Source organism: Nanorana parkeri, unplaced genomic scaffold (assembly GCF_000935625.1).
Source record: "Nanorana parkeri isolate BGI_ZX_2015 unplaced genomic scaffold, ASM93562v1 scaffold1290, whole genome shotgun sequence".
Classification (NCBI taxonomy): domain Eukaryota; kingdom Metazoa; phylum Chordata; class Amphibia; order Anura; family Dicroglossidae; genus Nanorana; species Nanorana parkeri.
The window spans coordinates 377482-401076 of record NW_017307558.1 but is presented as its reverse complement, the minus strand read 5'-3'; the positions used below and the strand labels follow the sequence as shown (position 1 = coordinate 401076).

Below are 23595 nucleotides of genomic sequence, written 5' to 3'. Positions count from 1 at the left end.
TGTGCGGGATAGAGAGGCCCCTCTGTGTGTCACTTGTCTGCCTGGCGGGGCCGCTACCGACACAGCAGGCGTCGCCAGGCAGCACATTCTTCAGCTGGGACTGGGAGAGGACGGACCCTCTTCACTCTGCCCCACCCCCTGGCCGCCAAAGACGAGGAAGCTGAGCGGCTGTAGGAGTCAGGTAAGTGTCCGGTGTGGGGGGAAGGGGAGAGAGAAAGGGGTTGAAGACAAACTAATTTTATATTTATTCACATTATAATGTATTGCTGGGACTTGTAGTCCTGCATAGTTGGAGCTATTCTGCATTACTGTATAATCATTTTACAGCAATGCAGAATAGCACCAACTATGTAGGACTACAAGTCCCAGCAATGCATTATATTTTTAAGTAGGGATGCACCCACCAGTGCCAATACTGGGCATTTTCACGAGTACTCATACTCGTGACAATGCCCCGATACTAAGCGCAGATACCGGTGTTCTGTCGAGAATGCCAACATGGACGAATTTGCCGAACTCAGCATCTGCGCTTGCGCACAGACCAGTATTATCGAGGAAACCGGGATTTATTTACAAAGTATTTTGTTTAAATCGTTAATTGTGACCATTAATAATATTCCATCCATCATTTACTGCCATCCATAATTTACTGCCATCAATGGCATATTATTAACGGTCACAATTAACCATTACAAACGAATACTTTGGAAATAAATGCCGGTTTCCTCGTTAATCCCGTCTGTACGTAAGCGCAAATACTGGGTCGGCATTCTCGACAGAACACCGGCACTAAAATTTTAAACAAGCGGCTGCCTGAGGTCCCGCACTTGCTGGGGACCTCGGCAGCCTTCCTGTTAACCATGGGGTGCCATAGCGGTGGAAGGTAGAGGGGGGCCCTTCATGGTTTCTTGCACCGGGGCCCTGAAGGTTCTAGTTACGCCTCTGTGTCAGAAGGTACATCCTGGATTACTTAGAAAAAAAACAGCAACTGGAGAAAATCCAAGAATCTATTGTGCTTTTCTCCAGTCCAAAAAGGGAGTTAGAGCATCTAAAAGTACAATTTTCAGATGGGATTCGATTGCCCATTTTTGAGACTTATGTACATGAGAAAATGGTTCCTCTGGAACATATTACGGCGCATGCGACCAGGGCTCCGGCCTCTTCATGGACGGAAAGAGCACCGGCCATCCCAGATCAGATATGCAGAGCAGCCACCTGGATCAGCTTCCTTATGTTTGTCAAGCACTACAGAATTGATGTGTTAGCCAATCAAGATCAGGATTTTGGAAGAAAGGTCTTGCAGGCAGTTACCCCTCCCCAAGCATTGAGTATGGGTTCTTGCCTATTCTCTCGAATGCTGTCCTAGAAGATGACTTGGGAAAAGCTGAGTTAGGTACCTGGTAACTTCGTTTCCAGGAATCTTCCAGGACAGCAGGAATTCCCACCCGATAGTGGAAAGACGTATCTTGATCAGTGGATCAAAATATGCTTCTGAGTGTCCTTCGGTTCTTGTGTAAACTTAGGTATGCTAGTACTGTTCCTTTTTTTATTTGCAGTGAATGATGTGTTTCCTGTTTTCAGATGGGAGGAGCCTATCTCTTGAATGCTGTCCTGGAAGATTCCTGGAAACGGAGTTACAAGGTACCTAGCTTTTTTCCCACTCTTTCTCTGTGTCTCTTAACTTTCTGTCTTAGAGACACGCCACTAAGTATGAGGACATTTCTCCAAAGTGAAGGTAAATCCCCTTTTTAGACATTTGTCCCCAAAACAGGTTTACCTAGTGGAAGATCTCATTTAAACTCCTGTTCTGATGACCACTCAGAAAGTTTGGATATCTCATCACTTTCTGTATGGTGAGTGGAGGCACAGACAGTGATAAAACATATCTGACAGGGGTCCTAACCCTTTCATAATTTATATAAAACAGAAAAGAAAATGTTTGCCTTACATACTTTAAATCTTTTGAGGGTCCTGGAGGAAATGTCTCAACATTTTGTAAAGAAAGCACATGCATTCAGTGTGAACACCTAGATGTGCCTGCTTGTATTTTTAGGAGTCTAAAAGACTTGAATCCAACTAATTCTACCTATGAGGAAGCAGATTTAGATGGACTTTATACAGAATGTGCTGCAGTGATGTGGTAAATAAAGCTCGCTCTGGTTCTCCATATTAAGCAGCCTTTTTATTCTCGACAGAGATTTGAGTATGAAAAATGGTGCATTGCATCACAAGCCGGTTTGTGTTGCAGCAAGTTTATTTCCTTGCGCTTCACTGTGTTCCATCTGGGATCTGTTAACACTTTATCAGGTTACCTGACAACACAGTAGGCATGAATATGTCTTAACAATATGCTTTGTTTTAACAAAGCATATGTGTAAATAGAGTATACCCTCAAATACTGGTTAGGTGTAATTTTTACTTAGTGTATGCTAACATACTAGTCAGCCATTGCTTAAAGGAGAATTATGTGGCGAGTGATTTTCACTCAGCCTCATAATCTGAGCCTACCTGTGACAATGAAACTGTCACAGGTCGGCTCAGTAGATCGGGAAGTGAGCGAACACATACCGTCGCTCGCTCACTTCTCGATCTATCCGTGCAGAGTGCAGTGACTGTCACTCATGGCTCCCTGCAGGGATTCCCCCCTTCCCCTGCCCGATCCTCCAGCGCTGACTGGCGGAACGGACGGGGAGGGGGCGGGTACAGCTGGCTCTGCCTCTAGATAGGCAGAGCCAGCTGTCACTCACGCAGCTGGGTGGATCCAGACAGAATTGTCAGGATCCGTTTCGGCTGCGGCGTCTCATTATACTGAGCTTTGGGTGACGGCAGGACGTTAGTTTGTGTCCTCCCGTTGCCCTGAGGAGAACTATGGGGGAAAGCCCTGACCCCATAGTTCTCCTTTAAAGTAACTTTGTCATTAAAGGAGAACTATGGGGTTAGGGTTTTTCCCCATAGTTCTCCTCAGGGTAACGGGAGGACACAAACTAGCGTCCTCCCGTCACCCTAAGCTCAGTATACCGTGAGCTACTGCTCGTGGTATACTGAGACGCTGCAGCTGAACCGGATCCCGACATTTATGTCTGGATCCGCCCAGCTGTGTGGGTGACAGCTGGCTCTGCCCATCTAGAGGCAGAGTCAGCTGTACCCACGCCCTCTCCCGTCCAATCCGCCAGTCAGGCTGGCGGAGCGGGGAGGGGTGAATCCAGCCACTCACCTGTCACGGCAGAGAGCTGTGACAGGATCGAGAGGTGAGCGAACGCTGGTATGTGTTCGCTCACTTCTCGATCTACTGAGCCGACCTGTGACAGTCTCATTGTCACAGGTCGGCTAGAACTAGGAGGTGAGTGAAAAGCACTCACCTCATAGTTCTCGTTTAAATAAAGTTGTACAATAAAGGGCTCCCTGCAAAGAAGACATTGCATACTTACCTCTGCTGCTCGTGCCGCTGATCTCTGCAGCCGTGAAGAAAAGCCGCTGGCTGAAGATCCTGCAGAATCTAACAATTCTGGGAGGGTTGATTTGATGGTTCCCTGCGGTGCGCCGTGGGTCCTTCTGCCGTCCCTTACATGACACAGTAGGGAAGAGTGCGTCAAACCAATAAGTGCAGCTACTGATATTGTAGTTTTCGACAGAATCTTCTGCCAGTGGTGGGAGATGCAGGTGAGTATTCAATGTGTTCTTTTCAGGGATCCCTACATCGTACAGTTTTATTTTAGGGTTGCATGGGGTCACTTTAATGCAAAGCTTATTGTCTACAAATTTTGCATATCGCTTTTCTAGTAATTATATTGTATGCATCGCTCCTGCCACATCTCACGGCTTACTTTTTTTTATTAGAACTTTATTGAAATGTCAGGAGTGACATTTCATTAAAGTGACACTTAACTCAGGAGTTGAATCTTAAAAATGCATTCATGTACCTTAACTATTAACAAAAATGTATTTTATTTGTGTATCACTCGGCTGTAGATCCTCAAATCATCTCTGAATTGGTGCTGACACTGTCCTTCCTTCTGGAGGAGGGCTACTTTTGTTCCCCATGGTCCCTGTGTGTGTTGTAAAGGAGCCACCACTCCAAGCTCACTCCTGCGATGAACTACAATCTTAATACAAATTCATAAACTAACCATGAAATTGTAGTCTATCACAGGAGTAAGTTTGGAGCAGTGGCTACTTTACAACACACACAGGGACCATGGGAAACAAAAGTAGCCAGTGGAGGGTGGCTTCTTTTGTTCCCCATGGTCCCTGTGTGTGTTGTAAAGTAGCCACTGCTCCAAGCTGGCTCCTGTGATGGACTACAATTTCATGGTTAGTTTATGAATTTGTATTAAAGGAGAACTATGAGGCAAATGCTTTTCACTCACCTCATAGTTCTAGCCGACCTGTGACAATGAGACTGTCACAGGTCGGCTCAGTAGATCGGTAGGTGAGCGAACACATAGCGGCGTTCGCTCACCTCTCGATCCTGTCACCGCTCTCTGCCGTGACAGGGGAGGGGCTGGATTCCCCCCTCCCCGCTTCCGATCCGCCAGCGCAGACTGGTGGATCGGACGGGGGAGGGGACGGGTACAGCTGGCTCTGCCTCTATATAGGCAGAGCCAGCTGTCAGTCACGCAGCTGGGCGGATCCCGGCACAATTGTCGGGATCCGCTTCAGCTGCGTCATCTTAGTATACCGCGAGCAGCAGCCTTGGGTGACGGGAGGACGCTAGTTTGTGTCCTCCCGTTACCCTAAGGAGAACTATGGGGAAAAGACTTAACCCCATAGTTCTCCTTTAAGATTGTAGTTCATCGCAGGAGCGAGCTTGGAGTGGTGGCTACTTTACAACACATACAGGGGCCATGGTGGAATAAAAGTAGCCACCCTCCAAGAAGGAAGGACAGCGTCCACACCAATTCAGGGATGATTTGAGAATCTACAGCCAAGTGATACACAAAAAAGATACATTTTTGTTAATAATTAAGGTACTTAAATGCATTTTTAGGATTTAACTCTTGAGTTTAGTGTCACTTTAAGTTCTATCGGCACAGCACGTCGTGCTGCGGGTGGACTGCATCACACTATGCTGCACTGAAAAAAAGAAGTACTGCATGCTGTACTTTTTTTTTTTTTCTTTTCAGCACCGCACCAGTGTAAATGGAGCATATTGGGAAAAAACAAGCCTTGTTTGTGAATTGTGGCAGCTCTTTAAAAAAGTGGCCAGCATAGTCCCAACTAGGGCTGCAACTAATAATTATTTTCATAATCGATTAGTTGGTCAAAAATTAAATACCATCTTTATTTAAAATAAAATACACTAACGAAGTGTTACAAACATAAAGTTTTTTAAAGCTTCATGCACAATTATTTGCAATCGCATCGCATTGGAACGGGCAGTACGGCATTGCTGTACTTCACGTTCCAGTGTGGGTGATCGCACTGCGGTCGGGTGCATGTTTTTGAGTGCCATTGAAACGATGGGCACTGCAACTCACATCCCACAGCAGAATTTGTCAGGCCGAAACAAAAAATGTATTTTTTTCCCACTTCTTTTTTTTTTTTAATAAGGAGGGGGTTCTTTTTTCTTTTTTAACCTTCTTTTTTTTTTTTTTTACAGTTGTAATTTTTTTTTGTATTACTTTTTTACTATTAGGAGCTTTGAGGAATTATCAGGGGCTAAACAGGGTGGAGGAGGGGTATACAAGTTCAATTGTATAAGCGTTTGTTGAAAATTATTCTCATTATTGTCGATTTTAAATTGATTAGTTGATTCAGCCCTAGTCCCAACGTATCTGGTATGAACAGACAGTTGCTAAGAACAAGAATGCTGATAAGACGTCTGACTTTCCTGAGCTACATATTTGTTGTGGTTCAGTGACTAACCCAGTATTTAAGCCAGTGGGTATGAATAACAGAAAGATGGCTAAGATTTTCAGATCAGATCAGGATTTTAGGAGATCCTGACATTTATACCTTCCATATATTTATCTAATGACCACTGAGTCATATGTGTGAATTGGTGTACTGAGTCCAAACAAGTGATGTTTCTTACATTGGTATTTCCAGAGTTGAGATCAGTGAAGGTCCCACTTTTCTCCTTCTATTCAGACTGTAGAAATTGCATAAGGGCTCATACACAGAGCTGCATTTTTATCAGTACACAATTTAGATTTTTATGAATCTGAGTTCTGTTGTTTTCACACAGTGCGCAACGATTAGTAACCTTGCACTGCGTTCAGATCGGTAAAATCAAAATAGAAAAATCTGCGTCCACACAATTTTGGAGGTAGAAATTTACATCTGTAAACGCTGTCATACGCATGTGCACGCAAGCACTTTATGGACCAATATCCTGCATTGTTTAAGCTGGGTCTTGCTGCCAGCAATATCCTGCTTAAATGAACAGCAGTTTTATTACAGTCATGTACATGGGGCTTTAGGACGTCAAATATGAGCATCAGGCCTTATGCGCACAATGACCATGGCCAGGCTGCGTCCAGGGTTGTATGCATGTAGGCAGAATCTATTTTTAAAGTGAAATTAAGGAAAGTGAAATTCACACTGAGCTACATCCAAAAAAGCGAGCGATTTTGAGCTGAGCGACATTGAGCTACAGTGCGCATTTTGTCGCGCTACGTGGTGCGACTTTTCGCAGGGATTTCGTAGCTGCTACATTGGGCTGTAACCAATCAAAAGCAGTCCTGATGCAACATCATTCCTTCCTTTTTATATTTCTGTGCAAAAGTGACACTTCTGTAGCGCGACATTGAGCTACACCATTAAAGTCTATTGGGCCAAATCGCACAAAATCGCCCGAAAAATAGGTCATGTTCGAGCTACAAGCTTGAGCGACGAGCTACAGGCGACATTGAGATGTGAACAGCTCAATTGAAATGCATTGGACGAGCTACATTGAGCGACATTGAACTGATATTTGAGCGATTTTGGAGCTGAAATCGCTCGATAAATCGCTCAGTGTGAACGGGGTCTCATAGCTTCTCCTTTGCAACCAGTGAAATATGTAAGTAAATGAGTGCGGAGTGTGGTTTCATTGATAGACTTGTATAATAAATTCTAGATTAAATGGTAAGCTAGTATACACTATATAAAATATAAAATGTCATTTTTAAAGTGCAAGCAACAATAATCTCCTTACCATCTTGTCTTGAATTGTATTGTAATTGTAACTCTTGGCAGGAATTAGTTTTGTTTTTTTTCTTTATGGTTTTGTATTTATTTTTTCATGAAAGAAAGTGTACAGTAAAACATAGTCTTTCCATACAACATGCGTCTTTGTTCTATTATTATTATTATTATTATACAGGATTTATATAGCGCCAATAGTTTGCACAGCGCTTAACAATATAAGGAAGACATTACAGTCACAATACAATTTAAGACAAAATGGTAAGGAATGGTTCTATGTTTTGACTTGTGTCATATACTGTTGTTTGTTTATCTTACTGAATCTGTTTTTTTTTTCTTTCTGTTTCTAATATACATGTCACAAAAGAATATATATTTTTTTAAAGTGCAACCTGTCCTTTTTTATCTTATTAGGATTGTCGGGGTTGTTTGAGACTGGCCTCCATCATGCCAGCAGCGGCAACCCAGATGCATCAGTGATGAATCTAATCTCTGCCCTCGAATCTCGAGCTCCCCAGCCTGGACCCTCTGCCTCCTCCCTTCTCTCTCAGTTCCGCACGCCCTCATGGCAGACAGGTATGGTCTACGAAGCAGTCCAAACATTTTTATGTCATCAGAACTGTTCTGTGTACTATGAACTGTTTTCAAAAAGGAGTGCTATAATATAAAGAAAAATCAATAGAAATGTCCCCTGCACACCATACAGCAATCAAGACCTTTGATGTAGAAGTGGTGCTTGCAGTGATGTCCACGAATGGTGCCGTGCAGATCCAGAGATGATAGCAATGAAGATCACTAGCACTCGCAAATGGAATCAATCCAAAAGTTATTTTTATTGTAGAATAACGTCACATGTGTCATACAGCCAACAATTGGGAACCGCTCAGGGTCCCTTCATCAGGGCAGACATAGTGACCATGCCTACCCTGATGAAGGGACCCTGAGCGGTTCCCAATTGTTGGCTGTATGACACATGTGACGTTATTCTACAATAAAAAGAACTTTTGGATTAATTCCATTTGCGAGTGCTGGTGATCTTCATTGCTATCGTCTCTATAATATAAAGCAGTCTCATAGTGGCAATGTTTGTTGCTTCCGTCTTTGTCTTTTTTGTGACTAGTGAGTTTACTTTCTAAGTCATTCATGTAGGAAATAGGAAGCAACTGATATGAAATTCTTTTTTTTTTTTTGTTACATTCCACAATAATGAAATTTAAAGTGGAACGCCAGTGATTTTTTTGTATTTTAGATTTTGATGGAGTTGGAAAGTGTTAGAGCTACCCTGTTTCCCTGAAAATAAGACCTACCCCAAAAATAAGACCTAGTACTATTTTTGGGAATTGCTAAAATATAAGACCTACCTCGAAAATAAGACCTAGTTGTGACCATTGCCAGGGCTGGTGGTGGCATAAGGGGGAACCTGAAGAGCCGCGGGAGAGATTCAGCGGTGCCAATGAAGCCAGCACTAGAGGAAGCGAGGCAGCAGTGGAGGGAGCAGAGCCGCATAAGCTGATGTTTCCTCTATAGCTCCGACTCCTGTCACAGGCGGAGTGATACCAAATACACTCCGCCTGTGAGGAATCGATATATAAAGTGCGCTTCGCTTTTTCTGGTTACCAAATTGCTCTTGGAAAGGTACGGCACCCCTGATTGCCCTGATCACCCTTGTTGTTGCGTAGACAGGAAGTAAGGGAAATTTCTCCATTGGGGACCCAATCATCGATTTTATATTTGGTGGCTACACCTGTATGACCTCAAATATTCTGACTCCGATTGTATTGAGGCAGCACATTAAACGTTGTGATATTTTGATAGAATTCAGCAACTCTCTATAGTTTCTCACCAGTATTTTGATTATTTTGGTTTACTTTGTGACATTAAAGTATTGGGCGAGTAAAAATGTACTTTTCCAAATACTTAGAGCCGCTTTGTGATGTCACATTCCGGCTTTATAGATCGAGAGGTGAGCGATAACGAAAACCGATTGCTCGTTCTGCTCATGTTCTCTACCCAGGTATTTGTCTTATTGGAGGGACAAGCAGGGGGAGGGGGTGGGCATAGCTGACTGGCTTTAGAGAGGCAGAGCCAGATGTCACTCATGCAGCAGGGTGGATCCTGACAATATTGTCGGGATCTTTTCCAACTGTAGCGTGGCTCTGTGCTGTCAGCAAATAGCGGGCAGAAGTCCACTAGATGACTAAAGCCAAAAACATGGTTAAAAATGAAAGATTACAATAATTGGAATGGTTAAAAAATTCCAATTGCTCAAGAGATTGGTTACCACACTATCATTTTAATCTAGGAAATGCTGTTTGTGCTTTTTCTGGACAAATATATAACAATCAATAAAAGCTGTTTTTTTTACAGTATTAGTTTTACTTCAAGCAACTTTTTTTTTGTCATTAAAGCTGAGGTCCAGCTGAAACGTTTCAATACAGTGGAAGGGTGTAAATCTCGGTCAGGGTTTTCTTCATATGTGTGTCCTTATTGGGCATATTCCCCTGCACTTTCTATCCCCATGACACATGTGTCCTTGTTCGAGAGATTTCTCATCTATTCCTTGCATTGGCACTCACACATTGCCATTGTGACTGTAACAGGAAGTGGAAGGCAGTCTTCACAATGGGGGACACGGACAGCATTAGAAACCTAACCTTTTCCACTCTGCCAAAAACTGTATAGGAATTAGCTGGAGTTGGTTTTGAAGGGCTCGTGTGCACAGGGAAGCAGTTGAAAGCAAAATATAGCAGCACAGAAGCATTCATTTTATATATATTTAAGGTCCATTCTAATCTGTTTAAAGCAATCTGAGAGCACTCCAAAGCAAATGCTGCTCTGCTTGGCTTTAGGGTTCATTGTTTCGCTTTTCAAAGCCCGTGTGTATGAACACATTAGATTGGTGCAGATTTTCTCTTCGTAATCCCATTGAAGATTCTTGCTTGCTGTCTTTCTTATACAGTCTTCTTTATATGAAGTCTAAATGTCTTTTGGAAAATCAAATTTTTTTTTTGCAGGTGTTGGTACTGTTACATGCAGTGTGAGGTTTTTTAGCAAATTTGTTTAACTTTTAGCTAGCTGTTTGTATTTTTACTGTAAGGTATTAGTTGAATTTCCTTTGCAGTTCTAGATTGAACAAGAGACTGTACTGTAATGTGTTTTTATTTTTATTGTTCCATATTGATGCAGTTTCTCTCTGTCTTTTATTTTAGCCATGCATACCCCTGCTCCCGCAGAACTCTTTATATCTGGAGCCGGTACATTTCCATCATCCTCTGCCCTTTCGGCTTACCAGCACCCAGCATCATTTAGTGGTAGAAGTTTCCCTGTAACATCTTCATTGAGTCTTCAGGACGCCACCTTCAGCCCTACTTCTAACGGACTCCTCTCTCCTCATGATCCCCTTCTACATATAAAGTCATCACAGTCCTCTGTTCCATCTTCCCTGAGTTTTGATCGGCTTGGCAGCACGGTATTGGGCACCGGATTACCATCTCAGAGTTCTGCCTATCGTAGTGCCCAAGAATCCGCTTCACGTCATCTTCCTTCCCAGTTCAACCTACTGTCCTCTTCTCTTGGACCTTCCGAACAAACATCCCAGCTCTACAATGCCTCTGTTTTCTCAAGCTCCCCGGCCTCTTCAATTGAAAGAGCAATGCCTAGACAAGATAGCGTTATTAAGCACTACCAGCGGCCCTCCAGTGCACAGTCCCAGCTTCCTTCGGCCGCAGCTGCTGCCCATTCCCTGCAGCACTATCTAAGCTGTGGTGGCAGTTACCAGCAAATGCAGCATCGTTCCAGCTTGTCCTGCAGCCCATTAGGGGACCAGTCACCTGTCAGCAGCGAGGGTTCACAGCAGAAAAACTCACAAGCACGCCAAGAACAGTCTCAAAGCTACAGACCAATAATACAGTCCCCAGGCTATTCAACATCTTCCTCTTCCAACAAGTCCAAAAGCTACTCAGCATCTAGGCAGACTCCTCGATCCACTGCCACTCCAAAGTGCCAAAGCATTGCCACCACTGGACAGACACACAACTATTCCTCCTCCACTCCAAAGCCCAGCTCTGTTATTGCTAGTCAGTCTCAGGCTTACTCCCCTGGACAGCCACAGAATCTTTTATCCATGTCCCAGTCACAAAGCTATTCTCAGTCACAGAACCTTTCAGCTGTTTCTCAGTCACAGGGCTTTACATCTAGTCAAGCCCAAGACCTGACCAGCGGAAGCAAATCCCAAAGCTTTACGACTAGTCAGTCTCAAGGGTTGCAGACTTGCGTGAGCCAGAATCAAACCTACTCACCAGAGCATATGCAGGGGTTATCATCAGTAGGCCAGATTCCAAATTACAGTGTACAAACTGAGTCTCATGTTTCTGGCAGCCAGGCATCTAGTTATGTTCCAGCTCATTCACAAGGCTTACCAACTGCTAGTCCTTCCCTAAGTTACAGCACTGGCCATTCCCCAGCTATGTCCAGTCACGCCCAATCTATTGGTTATTCTTCAGTTAGCCATGGCCAAAATTTATCAGATTCAAGTCCCTCTCAAATAATCCGACCTCTCCAGTCTCCTACATCAAGTCGCTCTCAAAGTGTAGCTTCTCCTGGTCAGTCTCAGAAGTATTTGACTTCAGTACTTTCACCCTCCTACATGCAAGCTTCCCATTCACAAAGCTATCAAAATTCCCAGCCCTCCTTAGAAAGAACACCTTCCTACAACAAACCAAAATCTGATTCTGATCTTCTCTCCACTGAAAGGACAGACGATGAAGACTTTCTTATTCAGCACCTATTACAGTCGCAAAGTCCACCTCGAGTCTCTTCTGAAAGCCTAGTTGAGTGTGAGGAAAGGTCTAGTAAATCAATGGCCTATGAAATGAGTAAAACCGAGGAGAGGTATCACCTGCAAAGTGTTATAAGGACTAATTCCAACTTGGACAACCAAGGGTTAGAGATGTCTCTTCAGAGCTTAAAAGACAAGAAAAAATCTGATCGCCATAAGGAATATGCCAACACAAGGTCAACTCCGGAGTCTTTAGGAACGTCTGTTGTTCATTATAGTCACCAGACTGGTCCCATGGATTCCTACACTCAGGACATGAAAAAGTCAGTAGACCATCTACCACACATGGACACCTCAAGTAAAGACATGTACTCGGCTCATTCAAACCTGCAAAAGACTCCTGAGCATGCCTCACAAGCTCACAGAATGGTGGCTGAAAGTCAGTCAATGGAGACTCACAATATGCTTCAAAGCCAGCAAGGCAATTCAATGATGATGGATACCTCCCCGGATATGCCACTCTCTCTTACCCACCAGCCGACCACTCAGCAACCACAACTCTTGCAGTCGGTTCTCACCCATACCCAGAGTCAGCTACAGGCACATCAGAGAAAAGTACAAACTCCCATGGATGTTCACCTTATGGAACCACAAAGGATCCAAGCTGAAGCACAATCTCCACAGTTACAGATGCAACTGCAGTCTCAGGCTCTGGAGGCCCACTTACAGTCCCAGCAAATGCAAGCTCATGTGCGCTCACAGTCTATGGAGGTACACTCTCGTTCTCAGTCAATAGAGTCACAGCTGATGGATTCCCACCCGTTGCAAACAGACCAGCAATCGCCTCAGCTACAGGCACAACTTCAGTCAGAACGCATGCAAGCAGAGATGCAGCCAGAAAGAATGCAAGCATCGCTCCAATCTGAGGCCATGGACGGACATTCCCAGAATGATGGCATGCAATCATTATCACGGCCCCAGGAAATTCAGGATTTCCTGGAACCTGACTTGAATTTGGAGACACATTTGGGCCAGACTGGATCTGTACAAAATCAATCACACCTCATGTCTGATGGAGGAGATCCCCTGCGATTAGATGGAGAGTCCTCCCAACAGGTGCCTCAAGCTCAGATGGAGCCCAAGGACCAGTTTGATAGTCCGAGTCCTCAAGGTTCAAAGCAGAGGTTTGTTCCTTTAACATCTATTTGCTTTCCTGATTCTCTTTTACAAGATGAGGAGAGAAGTTTTTTTCCTGGAATGGAAGATATGTTCTGCCCACAACCTTGTGGGAATGATGAATTTTCCAAAGCAAGTTGTGCTGATGATGGTTCTCAGAGCATGGACAGGAATGAGGCCATGAAAAACAGTTATGAGATGATGCAGTCTAGCCAAGGTTATTCAGGTTACTGCACCTCCGAAAGTAATGACAATCAACAGAATGTTCATTTGGGGCTTGATTCTGTATCTGTAAAACATGAACTGCCATCAACTGTCAACACAGAACAGTTAGGTCTAATTCAGTCTGGTCACAGCCAGCAGTCTTCTGAAGTGAAACCTGGCCTGACATCACCCATCTTCTGCTCTTCCAAACCTAAAAAACTACTCAAGACATCATCGTTCCACCTGCTGAAGAAGAGGGAACCATCTTTCCAGCCTCCCAAGAAAAACTATGCCCAAGAGTACGAGTTTGAAGATGATGAAGACAAAGAGGATGTCCCCGCAGATATTCGATTAAATAGTCGTAGACTACCTGATCTTCTCCCAGATCTTATTTCTAGTTGCCGTACTCGTCCTAACATAAGTCCAATGGGAGATATTGATTTTTGTCCACCAAATAATATGGATGGTCCAAAGAGACGAGGTCGGAAACCCACTAAACCGAAAAGAGAAGGTCCTCCAAGACCCAGGGGAAGACCAAGAATCAGGCCTCTAGTAGAACCACATGTACTGGGACATGATGGAATTAGAAGGCCCAGAGGAAGAGGTAGGGGGAGAGGAAGGAGACTGACCGATGAGGGAAGAACGAACATGCCAATGGAGCCACTGAAACCACTAAAGGTACCTGTAATGTTATTTCACAAAACAGAAGGGTGAAAAAAAGGCAATTAAAGTGGATTTCCAGAAAAATAGAAGTCCTATGTTGGTTCATGGAGCTTCTAAGTAGTTTTAGGGATGGGCAAGTTTAAAAACAAAAAACAAAAGTCATCAGTCTATTCATCAATAAATTTTAAGGGGCCAAGGAAAATAGAGAGGTTATTCTTATGAACAAGGGCTTTTTAGCCCATTTGGATTTGTTCATTCTTGGGTATCACGAAGGGCTCCATTCTTCATGTTGCTCTCAGGTATTCTTTGGAGCTGCAGCACTACCTTCAGATTAAATATAAAAGGACAGCACTAGAATGCTTATCTTTGGAAGCCACTCTAATTTACTGGCCAGACTCCAGACCCTCAATTTTAAGTAAAAACAAGAGGACAGGTGGAGTATAGGTGGTATGTTAATCTTTCGGTTACATGGAGGGACCTACTTTAGAAATATGTTTACTATTTTTCTGGAAAACCCACTTTAATCATAAAAAAGAGGTATCTCTAAAATTAGATATCTAAAGCTTTTGTGTTATATATCAAGTTTTATGTACAAGCTCGCCATCAAAAGGTTACATAGTTTCCAAGGATCTAGAAAGCTCAATGTGTACATTTTATCTCCTTGGTCAGATCAAGCTGCAAGTGCCAAAAGGGAATGACGCTTTGCAGATGGATCAAGCTGAGATGCTCCCTCCTCCCCAGGAGAACACTTTGGACAACAGCCAGACTCGGGAGAAGATCAAACAGAAAATCAAAGAAGTAGAGGAAAAGCAACCAGAAATAAAGTCAGGCTTTATGGCCTCTTTTTTAGACTTTCTGAAGTCGGGCAAAAGGCAGCAGCTACCTACAGCCAACACCAGCCCATCGAAGAACCGGCCACCGTCTGCCCAGCAGGCCTCACAGGCTTCTTTTGGGATGGCGTCCCAGATGCTTTCTGGAACCTTGGACTCTACAGAGAGTGATAGCCTAGTTATGAGTTGCACCAGCCCTTGCAAGAGGCTGGATGATGAATTTAAAAGGAATTTGGAGACATTGCCTTCCTTCTCTTCAGATGAGGAGGACTCTGTCAGCAAAAACCAAGACTTGCAGAAAAGCATCTCTTCAGCTATATCTGCTTTATATGATCCCACTGACCGCAAGGAGCCAGAAAGCGCAGGTTGGTATTTTCTTTGATGCAGAACTATAGGCAAGTAGGTAAATACTCAGTTGAAATACAAGTGTCAGCCTGCAAGACAGTGTAGCTGTGAAACTTGCTATTCTCCTGTGCAGTTATGCTATAAAGCTTGGCCATGGACCTGCTCCATTCTATGATTTTATAGTGAAACCAGCAGCTTTGATTAGGTAATCACTCTTCTCTCTTTCTCTATCACCAAGCGTTCTGCCTAACACTGACATCATTGTGCAAGCCTGACTGGCTTATAATTCTGTCCCTTTCACTCAGCCTTAAAGTGCCCATAGACTGGCTGTAATTCGCAGTGTGTACTATCAGAGCTGGCAGCCAATGAGCTGCCTGCTCTGATTGGGTATTCTGACAGGTGACGGTGGCACCTGCCAGAATACAATGTAAACAGCTGCGATTTCTTGATCGACGCGCTGTTTGTGTTGATGGAGGAATCAGTTCAATTTTTTTTCGTTCAGCCCGTGGGTTGAACGTAAAAAATTGATAGGTGTATTGCCAGCCATAGTCTTGCTGTGCAGGGGGTTATGGTCAGCAAATATAAAAACAGATTGACCTGATACTAATGTAGTTAAGGATTTTCTAATAATCAAATGCTTGCTTTAGAGGTTGTTTTTTTCTTATATCTCCCTTGATGTACCGTATTTTTCGCTTTAGTATTTGCAAATGAAAATTACATTTGTTACCCCTTCATAAAAAGTAGGCTATGGGTTAGGTCTTGCAGTCTTTACCTTCTGGTGCATATGTCTAATTATATTACCACAAAGGAAGCTGTTTTTTCAATATATTTTCTTTTATCTTAAGCTCCCGCCATAGTTGAGGAGACGGTGTCCAGCCCTGTGCCTTCTGAACCTTCCTCGCAGCCAGAGCTGCCAGTGGCGATCTCCCCACCATCTCCGCAAGAGGCTCCTGCTCCTCCTCCACCAGAAGAGCCCCCTTCCCAGTCATCCCCTGAACAGGAGGAACCAGAAGATTCCAGACCCCTACATCTGGCCAAAAAGCAGGAGACAGCTGCAATTTGTGGAGAGACCGACGATGAAGATGTTGAGAGCAGCGGGGAGGGTATCTTCAGGGAGAGAGATGAGTTTGTCATTCGAGTGGAAGACATCCAGGCTTTAAAGGTATATCAGCAGTGCTTTTGTTTTGTTTAAAGCAAACCAGTTGTTTTTCTAAAAGTTAATAAGCTGTTGACAAGAATAAATTGCAGGCGTGTAGAGGTGCCTGCACACACAGCCAAACATTGCTTGTGGACAAAATGGTCAGGGTCTTGGTGGTGGTAGAAGGGGGTAACATCTCTATACATGAGGCCCACTTTAAACAGTAGACCACTAACCTAATGGATTATTTGCTATTACGTTGTATTAAATTAAGTGGTACAAAATGAGCATTAACGATTAAACGAGTAACACTGCCTTTCCCCATAGTTCTCCCTAGGGTAACGGGAGGACACAAACTAGCATCCTCCCGTCACCCTAAACTCAGTATACCCAGTATACTGAGACGCCGCAGCTGAAGCGGATCCCGCCAATTATGTCTGGATCCGCCCAGCTGAGTGAGTGACAGCTGGCTCTGCCTATCTAGAGGCAGAGCCAGCTGTACCCGTCCCCGTCCGTTCCGCCAGTCAGCTCTGGAGGATCGGAGCGGGGAGGGAGGCATCCAGCCCCTCCCCTGTCACGGCAGAGAGCCGTGACAGGATCGGGAAGTGAGCAAACGCCGGTAAGTGTTCACTCACTTCCCGATCTACTGAGCCGACCTGTGACAGTCTCATTGTCACAGGTCGGCTAGAACTATGAGGTGAGTGAAAAGCACTCACCTCATAGTTCTCTTTTGATTTAGGTATGCCAACTGTCCTTTCTGACACCAAACCTAGGTCTTGGTCCCAGTACAAATGCAAAGAAATAAACCTCACCTAAAAAAAAAAAACAGGTAAACAGTAAACTTTACAGGAATGTGTTTCTATCCTAAACTTTATTGTGCTTTGGTTATTACAAAATCCTGATGCCCCAGATCCCATCATGTGATGTAGTCTGTGTCACAGTCTACATGGCCGTCCAGTGGTCATTGAGGATCTGTGCCTTCAAGGTCTTCAAGTATATCCACTCAGTCTGGCATGTCTTCATAGAGGCTCTAGGCATTCATGTCTCAAAACTCCACTGATGTCAATGCCTCGATACACACCAGTTCCAAGGAATAGGTCATATGACAGAAGCTGAAGCGCTTTTAAAATTATTTTTATGAGATTAACATTTTAGGGTACTTGAAATACATTTTTGCAATGTGTGTTTTGTTTTTGTTTTTTAATGCTGACTTATGGAAACGGGCACATTTTCATTGGACGTATTGATATGGAGAATATTCCGCAACAAAAAATAAAATCTGCCTCTTGACCAATTGATTCCTTTGTGTGTAGTCTTAATGAGGAAGTCATGATTGTCAACTTGTCTCAACAGCTTGCTCTACAGACAGGCCGCGAGCCTCCTCCAATTTGGCGGGTTCAAAAAGCGCTACTGCAGAAATTCACCCCAGAGATCAAAGACGGGCAGCGGCAATTTTGTGCCACCAGTAATGTAAGTAACTTTCTGAGTTCAAATTTTGTAACAAAGATGTAACCTAAGCACCAGAATAAAACATTCTCTGTATTTAAGGAGTTGTGATAAAAAAAAGTTGTTTAAAGCAGATCTAGTCTAAAAGTTAACACTCACAGTCCCATGGGTTACTCTGTAACATAGTCAAAAATAAAATATATATACCATAGATTTCACAGATAAATCAACCTAACATTGTGAAGATAAAAAAAACAGATTACCAGCAATTCCTGGACAGCCCTTTGCCCCCCAGATGCCTCTTGTGAAATTGATGTCATCAGACTTTCTTTCCCCTATCTGTCAACCCATCCTTAGCTTCATAGTTATTGTTTTTTTCTATACAAAATTTGCATCCCCTGCGCCCCCTCTGGTCAAAATTATTTTTTTTACCTGATGTTTGCACTATTATAAAGAATAAATAATAACAGCAACAAGGCGTTAGAATGAATACAGAGACCAGCTCACTGATGGTTTCACTTGTTGCCTTGATTTGCTCAGTAAATCTTCCCAGGCATATTGGGTTATTTGATTGCAGGTGTACTTTAAAGTTTTACCTTGCTGGTTGTAATCTCAGGTCCACTTTTTTATGTTCTCAATCTCTGCCATGGTACAACATGGGTGGTGGCACTGTTTAGAAAATCTGTACAGCGAGGTAGAATATTTACTAATAGCCACAAATGGTTTTCTTTGTTCAGTATTTGGGATACTTTGGTGATGCCAAAAACCGCTACCAGCGCCTGTATGTCAAGTTCCTTGAGAATGTCAACAAGAAGGACTACGTAAGAGTTTGTTCCAGAAAACCATGGCATCGTCCTCTTCAGACTATGAGGTATTGTGGCACTTCTGTTAGACTCTGTATGTTTTTCTAAAAGCCAAATTTGGCTTCACTGCAAATGCTTAGGATCTAAGGAAATAAACATAGATGAACAATGCTTGAGACTATCCTTACCCTTTTATAACGCACTTCTTCCAGAAAAACCTTGGCTCTTTCCAGATTCCACTTGACTTCATTTTATGAATTGGCCTTATAGCACTAAGTTCCAACCCTGCAAGAGTAACTCCCCACTTATGTACAAGAGCCATTGTCCCTGGACATAATGAAAACCTTTTTGCTAGTAAAACGTATTGGATTCATTTAACATAGTAAGTTGCCTGTAATAATATGTAATTTTGTCTTTTTCTCAGAGCGAGAAAGATTGTAAGACCCTGTGTCAACATTTTTATTCTTGTCCGTGTCCCCTTTTGGGGAGGTTCACCCTTTTATTTGTATTGGTGACCAAGTAAGGGGAAATCCAAAAATTTAGAGCACCTGCCACCACAAAAGCATATGGTAAATCTTCCAATGGGTGCATCTGTTCCAGTGACCATTGTGTAACAGGCAAATTCCTCTATCAGGAATGTTTTGGCTTTAAATTGTAGTGATGAGCGAACTGCTTTGGTTTCCTTTTACTTGGACATTAGCCGAATCCAGTCTAAAATCCAAGTTTACTGAACGTCCAAGTGAACTGAACCCAGCGTCAGTGGTGTCCTAAGTTGCTGGGATGCTAGGGCTGGGCTGCACAATGTCAATGGTTGCTAGGACGCAGGTGGAGGCAATATCCAATAACGCTATCGGGCTGCCAATGTCTTCGCAACCAATGACGCTGTCTGGCTTGCTATCCAAAACCAAAAAAGATTTTGGGTATATGTACACTTTAAGATGCATAGACTTTTAGTTAGATATTTCATTTTGTCAAATGACAAGTTGCAGAAAATAAGAGTTAGCACTGTTACATGTAGCAAAGAGATTACTGAATGCAATGTGCATGCAGTAAAGCAACTATAATAGTTGCTAATATGTGCATTTTCACAAGCGCTCACATGTCCATGTGTTTGGCAAAGGTGGGCATTCAAGAGTAGAGATTTTCTGTAGAACAGATATGTTTAGAGTGCACAAATTCTCTTAGTACGTCATGTGCTGGATCCTTTAAAAATGCACTTTACGTCAAGCAGATGCATGAAATATACATGTGTTGATCAAGCTCATTATACAGGATGTATGTATTCCTTCTTGGCAACAAATAATTTTTGCATTTGTAACAAATGGATAGTGGGAACATTGTTGGCTCAACACCACCATCCAGTGGCCTCTTGGTTTCAAAGTACACAGAAAAATATGGGGACCATTGTTGCTGACTTTCTCCTAAAACAAATACTTGTTTTCTGGCTGTGTGGTTTCAGTACTTCTAAGTCACAGAACCAGCATGTGTTAAAAGTTGGAATAAAGTCAGAATTTATTTGCTTGTTAATTGTCCCAGGTGAAGGACTTTGCAACCATTGATACATTTGGATTATCATAGCGACCGGAAATTAGCACTTTCAGGAGATGAGGACTGCAAAGGCTGCCTACATATATCTCCCATGATTTCCTTTTAATAGAATGTAGAGTGAATTTAAAAACATAGCTGTTGGAAATACTGTATATGTAGGCTGGCATCACTGGTTGCTTCAGCTTCTAGCTAGTTGCCTGGCTACTTGGGCTTCAATATTTTTAGTCATTGACTTGGAACAAGTGTGCAGCAGGTGGAGTCAGAACTCCTGTTGTGCAAAAGAGAAAGTATTAAGTACATGCAAAAGCTCTTGGGTAGCAGTCTAAACAGGTCCCAAATCCAATTACAGTGTGATGTGCAAACATCATAAAGTAAACAAGTAACTTTCTTTACCTCCCCTGAATGTGCCAAATCCTTCTGCATTTGTGTCTCACATGCTCCCCCTTTCAGATATTGCAGCTCACAGTGGGAGGGGTTCAGGCAATTCTGCCTCTGTAGTAGCAAGTGCAGAAGAAGAGATCAGCAGTGGCAATCTTCCTATTTCTTTCAACACTGGTTAACTTTATATTTTTTTATGTTCAATATTGAAATCTATTTTTTTTAATTTCCTTTTCATCATGTAAATATGAAATATTATATTTAGGTACCTCATTTTACCTTTTTTTAAAAGCTAGCTTGTGGCAAACCCTTTTTTTTTCTTCAACAGCAGGACCTCTCAACAGGCGCTTTCTGCACTGTGTTAACTGATTCAGAGGAGACGACGCTGTATTGATTAATCAGTTAATACAAGCTGTCAAAAAGCATGCAAATAGTGTGGGCTTTCCTATTAGGAAACCGAACAGTCTTTACAAACTAAGAGTATTAAGGATGCACAACAGAACAGTAGAATACTTTTTTCTTCCTTTATGAAATGGGACATCCATGTGCTTAATTTCCTAAGATTTTTTTTTCCACTGTCCAGTGAATCCTTCATATTCCTAGTATTTATCTGCAGGTAAAATGAACTGGACCAGCACCCAGCCATATTGGATGGGCCTGGGAGCAAAGATCCACCTGAAGCAGTTTCTTTGATATTTTGTTATTAGTCTTTGCAAGCTGTCATTGGTATACCCTGCAAAAAAAGTTTTAACTTACATTTGTTATACCAATTTTTAGAAATATATTAAACATTAGTTTATAAGCTTTCAACAAGATTGACTAAAAACGATAGTTTCTTCCTTACATTTTACAGCAGTGTTTCTTGCATCCATCCCATGTGTACCACTAGCGTGTTTATTTTTTATTCTATAGGAGACAAAGTCAAACAAAAGCCCCTGGAGCTAAAAGTCCTGTGGCTGTTAATAAGCCAGAGAAGTGTGAGAAATCGGATCGTCCTATAAGAGTGGATCCCACTCAGAGACCCGAAAAACCAGAGGTAATAGAGAAGGTAGAAAAGACGGAAAGCATTGAGAGAACTGATAACATCGAAGAAGAGGAGATGAGCACTGAAACATTTGAAAGCATTCAGCAACCTGAAAAGTGTACTACTAATGAAGAAGAAGAAGAGGAATATGAAAACATCACAACCAATGCAGCAAAGGAAGATAGTGAAAAGTTGGAACAAAATGAGACAATCGTAAAGACTGATTCAGTGCCGCTAAATGACCAGGAAGAGCCGATCGAGGAAAAAGACATCACTGAGCTTTTGGAGAAGGAAGATAGGACTGAACTTGTGGTTAAACCCGAGAAGGCTGAGCCAGCGATTATGGCAGAAAAAACTGAGCTGATACCAAAACCTGAAAAAGCAGAATCCATAATCAAACCTGACAAAGTCGAACCTGTGGCAAAATTAGAGAAACCAGACGTCACTGTGAAACCCGAAAAGAGTCTTACTGTGGCAAGACCTGAAAAGCAAGAGCTTACCCTGAAGGCGGAAAAGATTTCTGCAGCTGGAAAGGCCGAAAAGTTGGACCTTGGTGTGAAGTCAGAAAAGGTTAGTCCAGCATTCAGACAGGAAAAGTTGGAACGCATTCTAAAGCCTGAAAAGAGCTCCAGTGCTGCAAAACATGAAAAGCTAGACCGCATTTTAAAACAAGACAAAAGTAATCCAAGTTTAAGGCAGGAAAAGGCAGATTCTGTTGTAAAGCCAACAGTTGCAGTAAAACCAGAAAAAAATGAAAAATTGGGGAAAAACATTTCAGCTGTTAAACCAGAGAAGTCGGAACTTGCCGTTAAGTCAGAGAAGTTAGAGATTCCTAAAAAGGCTCATAAGGCTGAAAGTGTTGGGAAGACCAGTTTACCACCTGAAAGGCCAAGTAAAGAAGAAGTCTTGGAAGCGCTGGACAAAGAGGAAGTGGTGAGGAAATCTGACAAAATGGGGACACCCAGCAGGATTGAGCAGAATGATGCAATAAAGAGAAAGTCTAAACCAGAACCATTGGAGCAGACCCCAAAGGTGGAAGCTGTGAAGAAAGTTGAGAAGGAGCCTACAGAAAATAAGGTGGTGAGGACGGAGAGAGCTGAAAAACCGCCGAAGTTGGAAAAGCATACAAAGGGAGATCGTACAGACAAGGCTGGGAAGGTAGATCGTCACGAGAAGCCAAGCAGGCTTGAGAGAATGGATAGGTCACCCAGGGCAGAAAAAGAGAAACAAACAAAGGCGGAAAAGCCAGAGAAGCTTACCAGAGCTGAGAGAGCATCCAAGAATTCTAGGACAGATAGACTTTCAAGAACAGATAAGTCTGAGAGACCTGAAAAAATGCCCAAGCTAGAAAGGATAGAAAAATCACCAAAGCGGGAAAAAGTGACAAAGAATGACCGAGTTGATAGGATTGATAAAGCAGTGAAAGCAGAAAAAATTGAAAAACACACAAGGGTTGAAAAAGTGGATAAAGTAGATCCACCTACTCCTAAAGTTGCGCTGAAACCTAAGCAGAAGCCCACAAAGGTGAAAGCTGAACCACCACCGAAGAAGAGGAAAAAATGGCTTAAAGAGGTGGTATCGTCCTCTGATTCAGACTCCTCCCCTGACCAGCAGAGCGAAGAAGGTAACAAGCTAAATTTGTAATTTTTGTTTTGTTTTACAAAAAATTCTCATTGTTTACTCTTGGGTGAGCATCTTTTCTTCAGATCTGCTGCTGTAAAGACTTTCCTATTACTTGTGCTAGCACTTTTCCCCTACATTGCTGCTAGAGGTTTCCCTCTGATTTGAAACTATCTGGCTTGGTTGTCCTTAGCCCGACTTTGCCGACCCTGCTGGATGGGATGTTGCAGGGATGGATGGTCTTTCACTGGGTTCCACGTGGGGTACTTTCCATAATCCAGCTGACTATACACAGTTAGATTTTCAGCAGAACTACAGCAATTTTTGCTGTGAGAGTTTGGTGGAAGCCTCGTATCTCTTCTCTCGCATGTGCTTCATGCCAGTGCATATGGGTAGGGAGCTTTGGATAAAGTACTGGATTGCATTTGATTTGCATGTCCACTCTTGGGAATGTCTCTTGGGACCGGCTCTTAATAACACTATCAAGGATTCTACTGGCAGCAAGGGCAACCCAT

At 42.9% G+C, this 23595-nt stretch overlaps 1 protein-coding gene across 1 annotated transcript in view; it reads left to right on the top strand.

The window, feature by feature from the left end:
• Window positions 1-23595, top strand: part of PRR12 (proline rich 12) — a 112472-nt gene that overhangs the window by 79151 nt on the left and 9726 nt on the right. Inside the window, exons 3-9 of the mRNA XM_018569123.1 lie at window positions 7543-7704; window positions 10338-13963; window positions 14618-15143; window positions 15969-16285; window positions 17615-17731; window positions 18445-18578; window positions 21349-23084. Of these exons, the coding sequence (XP_018424625.1) occupies window positions 7543-7704; window positions 10338-13963; window positions 14618-15143; window positions 15969-16285; window positions 17615-17731; window positions 18445-18578; window positions 21349-23084 (6618 nt within the window). The remainder of the gene's footprint in view (window positions 1-7542; window positions 7705-10337; window positions 13964-14617; window positions 15144-15968; window positions 16286-17614; window positions 17732-18444; window positions 18579-21348; window positions 23085-23595) is intronic.